Below are 4,276 nucleotides of genomic sequence, written 5' to 3'. Positions count from 1 at the left end.
GCGGAGCACAGGCTCCGGACGCGCAGGCTCAGTGGCCATGGCTCACGGGCCCAGCCGCTCCGCGGCATGTGGGATCCTCCCAGACCGGGGCGCGAACCCGGTTCCCCTGCATCGGCAGGCGGACGCGCAACCGCTGCGCCACCAGGGAAGCCCTGGGCATCAGTTTTGATCCATAGGTTCTAGCACAGCACCTGGCATACATTGGATATTCCGAAAATGTTTGCTGAATTAATTTTTAAAATTTACTACATGCCGGGCACCATTTAAATGCTTCACACATATAAATTCACCTAATCCTCAGAGCAACCCTGAGAGTTAAGTACTGTTATTACCATGATCATCATCCCCATTTTACAGATCCAGTAGCTGAGGCAAAGAGATGAAGCAACTTGCCCAAGGTCATACAGCTAGTAAGCGACAGAGCCAGGATTTGAACTCTGGTTCCAGAGTCCTTCCTGTTGATCTGGCACTATGACTGCATGTGTGTGGAAATAAAGATCGGGAGCTAAGAAGAAGGCCAGGGGTTCCTGGAACAACCACCTGAGATAGAAAGTGCCTCATCGCCATGAGGGAGGACGCACACTAGGGGACCCGTCGGCATCTCGGTTAGAGGCCATGAGAATGGATTTATTCTAGGAGTTGGGCTTTTGCTACGTGATGCTGGCGGGAGCTTATGGGGAAGCCAAGTCTGGCCTTGCTCTGGACTGGCTGCTGTCAGGACATGAGGGTTAGTCTATGACTTCATCATCTTTTTTTTTTTTAAATAAATTTATTTATTTATTTGTTTGTTTGGCTGTGTTGGGTCTTCGTTGCTGCGCGTGGGCTTTCTCTAGTTGCGGCAAGCGGGAGCTACTCTTCGTTGCAGTACGCGGGCTTCTCATTGCACTGGCTTCTCTTGTTGCAGAGCACAGGCTCTGGGTGCGCGGGTTTCAGTAGTTGCAGCACTCGGGCTCAGTAGTTGTGGCTCGCGGGCTTAGTTGCTCTGCGGCATGTGGGGTGTCCCCTGCATTAGCAGGCAGATTCTTAACCACTGGACCACCAGGGAAGTCCTGTGGCTACATCTTAATTCTCATCCAGAAGAAGAGGAGACAGGAGATGTGGGCATAAAGCAGCAGCACAGTTACCCACGTGAGCAAGAACAGAGGGCCCGCTGGCTGGGGGATAGTCTTGTTGTGTCCGTGTCTGGCATGGTGACAGAGTAGCCTTGTTTTTATCTTGATCCATCACGGTCACAGAGTGGCCCTGTCAGCTGTCGTTCTGTGAGGTTGTTTGTGTCCAACAAGAGGAGCCGCGGCCGAGCCGGAGGGCAGGCAGCCAGGTCGCTGTGTTGTTACAAGACTTGACGTCAGCAGCAATGGCACTCCTCTCCCTGTTTCTCCAAGTTTCTCTCCTAGAGTGTAAGCTGCTGCGGCTGGCCTGGGGCAGGCGGGCAGCTCTCCAGAGCCCCTCCCCGGCCCCAGCTGCAGCCTCTCCTTCGCCTCGGTTGGGCCTCAGCAAGGGCTGAGCTGTGGTTCTCCGCGCGGCCTCTCCCAGCCAGGGGCACCTGGGGGGCGGCAGGTTCGCGTGCCGAAGGCGCACTGCTCATCACTCCTGTTTGCAGACCATACGGGGCCCCAGTGCTTCCTGCAGTCCGCACCATCTGCAGCCTCCGCTGATGAAAGACACTGGCTCCTTAGAGCCGTCCCTCCTTCACTCCCTCCTGGAGGCTGGAGCTCCCTTAGGGAAGACACACTATCAGTTGCTCCTCCTGCTGAGGCTACTGCATTGTCCACCCCTCCCCCTCCCTCTGTCCCCTCCCCCTCCACCCACTTCATTTTCAGCAGGTGAGGACCATCTATTTCTGCCTGCCCACCAGCTCCCTGGAGAGGTTTGTTTTTAGCACCGTCTAGTTTATTTCCAGCTCATTCCAGCTCAGAATATTTCCATCAGGTGGACGTGTTTGGGAACAGCTTTCCCTCGCCTCTTCCTCCCAATCACTAAAACAGGCCCTCACATGTCTATTTTGGTGTCATCTGAGTGGCCTGTGGGTCTCTCCGGACTAGGCTGCCTCCGTGGAATCGTGTCTCAGCTCGGGTCCAGCCTGGAAAGCCCCAGAGGCTCTGTTGTAATGGAAACAGTCGTGTGTGTGTGTGTGTGTGTGTGTGTGTGTGTGTGTGTGTGTGTGTGTGTGTGTGTGTGTTGGAAATGCCAACCCCCATGGAATTTCGGGACTGCCTGCCCTGACTTACAGACACCAAAGCCATTTTGTGCGTGGCCACTGTGTGTGTGTGTGTGTGTGTGTACACGGCGCCTGCAGAACCTGGGTGCCCCACGTGGCTTAGCCCCAGGCAGCTGCCTTGGAAATGCCAACCCCCATGGAATTTCGAGACTGCCTGCCCTGACTTACAGACACCAAAGCCATTTTGTGCGTGGCCACTGCAGGGCCACATCACAGGTAGAAACAATGCTGAGTGTAATGCAGGCTTTCGGCAAACATTTGGGGTTTTTTTCTTTTTGCTGTTGTTGATGCTGTTTTTTGCCCTGTGGACAAACTACGCACTTGAGTCTGGTGCATATCCTTGGAAAGTGATTCACTCCGACCTACTCTTGGAAACAGAGGGACTTGGATCAAAGTGTGAGTGCAGGTGCAAGTGACCATGGGACCCGGCGCGACTCCCTTCTTCAACCTGAGGCTCCCCATCTGCACCACAAGGAATCTGGCCCAAACCACCTCCAAAGTCCTTTTTTTACACATATGACCCCAGGATCACCACTGTGTCCAGCTGGGTCTCTCACTCACCAGACCAGCCCATCAGTAGGGCACTAGAGACAGCCTTTTCTGTTTCTGCCCCCTTTGTTTGCATCAAGCAGCAACCCCTCAAATCAAGCAAATGTGTCATTAGAAGGCAGCAAAGGAAAGACGTGACATACACATCCTGCCTTTGCAGGTTGGGAAAGTCACAGGTGCAGCCATGCACTAACTGCTCCACAGCTTCCGCCCCCTCCGCTCTGGGCCTCCCCTGCCTGTTGGAACTTGCTCTGGCAAGAGCCCGAGGAGAGGAGAGGTGAGGGCACACACTCGTGGCATCACTAAGGGTTCTGACCGTGAGTCAGATGGCTCAGCTACAGCCAAGTTCTCACCCTGACCAGTGGCAGTTTGCCTGGTTTTCCCCGATTCACAGATTTCAGAGAAGGCTGCACCTTACAACTTTCCTCACACCAGCCCCACTCATACCACATACACCTTGAGAAAATTATTCTGATCCTAGAGCTTGAAGGTATTTGAACGTCTCTGAAAGACCATGTTAGGAGTTTGCTGTCTTGCGATTTGACCAAGCAGGCCTGGGAGGCAGGTGAGGACACAGCCTACAGCGAAGACATTTGCCCCTGGGATGACGGTGAGCTGCAGGACCCAGCCTGGAGCTGCCAGCCAGCCTGGAGAGAGATGGAGAGTGTCCTGGCCACCCGGTGCCAGGGTGGCCCCGGACCACAGAACACCATGCTACTTCAAAGTCAAGGGAGAAGCAGCTGCCAGCCTGCCACTCAAGGTCACAAGAGAGGCACACACACACACAAACACACACGCACACACACACACGCACAGGCGCCAAGATCTCCATCAACTCCAATGTCAAACCTCTTTACGTTGCAATTCCAGCACCGGCGGAGGAGTTTAAAATTTAAAGGCTGCTGAAACCTCCAGAACAAGTTTGCTTTCCAAGAGTCTTTTTTCCAAAGCAACAGAAACACACACACTCACACAACTCACCCAAGCAGCAAGCTGAGTAACAGAGCAGTCCTGAAATGGTGAGCAGATGAGTGCGGCTGAGGGATGGCCCTGTCATCATGGGCGAGGCCCCGGTGGACTGGCCCGGGGACACCCGCTGGAGGCTGGCTGAGATTTGTCACGCCCCCAGCGCTCCCAGCGCCTGGCCTGCTGAGCATTTGGGGTGGGAGTCGGACAATCCCGGCTTTTGTGTCGCTTCTGCCCCAGATGCCAGGGGTCCGGAGTCCAGCCCTGGGCCCCCGGGAGCGGGAACAGGAGGCAGAGCTCTGGCCTCTCAGGAGGATGCACTGGGGGTGGCTTGGGAGAGGAAGAGTTCCCCAGGGAGAGCCCAGGGGAGGAGGTGGGGCTGGAGCCCAGGATACTGATGCCCCTGCAGCAGAGGGGAAACGGAGGGTAACCCGTTAAACAGGCTGCTTTGCACGCTGGCAAGCCTCACAGGGCCATCCTCACTGTCACCCCAGCCGCGGTGGGAGTGGGGTGGGGGGGAATCTGCCTGCCTCCGCTCCAGGG

The 4,276-nt window shown here is 55.5% G+C and overlaps 1 protein-coding gene across 1 annotated transcript in view; it reads right to left on the bottom strand.

Annotated features, from left to right (window-relative positions):
• The window catches only part of COLQ (collagen like tail subunit of asymmetric acetylcholinesterase), a 22,225-nt gene extending 18,343 nt beyond the window's left edge, over positions 1–3,882 (bottom strand). Inside the window, exon 1 of the mRNA XM_028489999.1 lies at positions 3,749–3,882. Coding sequence (XP_028345800.1) covers positions 3,749–3,827 — 79 coding nt within the window. The 5' untranslated portion in view covers positions 3,828–3,882. The remainder of the gene's footprint in view (positions 1–3,748) is intronic.
• Positions 3,883–4,276: the final 394 nt, after the last annotated feature.

Source organism: Physeter macrocephalus, chromosome 1 (genome assembly GCF_002837175.3).
Source record: "Physeter macrocephalus isolate SW-GA chromosome 1, ASM283717v5, whole genome shotgun sequence".
In the NCBI taxonomy this organism is placed as follows: Eukaryota; Metazoa; Chordata; class Mammalia; order Artiodactyla; family Physeteridae; genus Physeter; species Physeter macrocephalus.
Note: the sequence above shows the minus strand (reverse complement) of the source record. Positions and strands in the feature narration are given on the sequence as shown.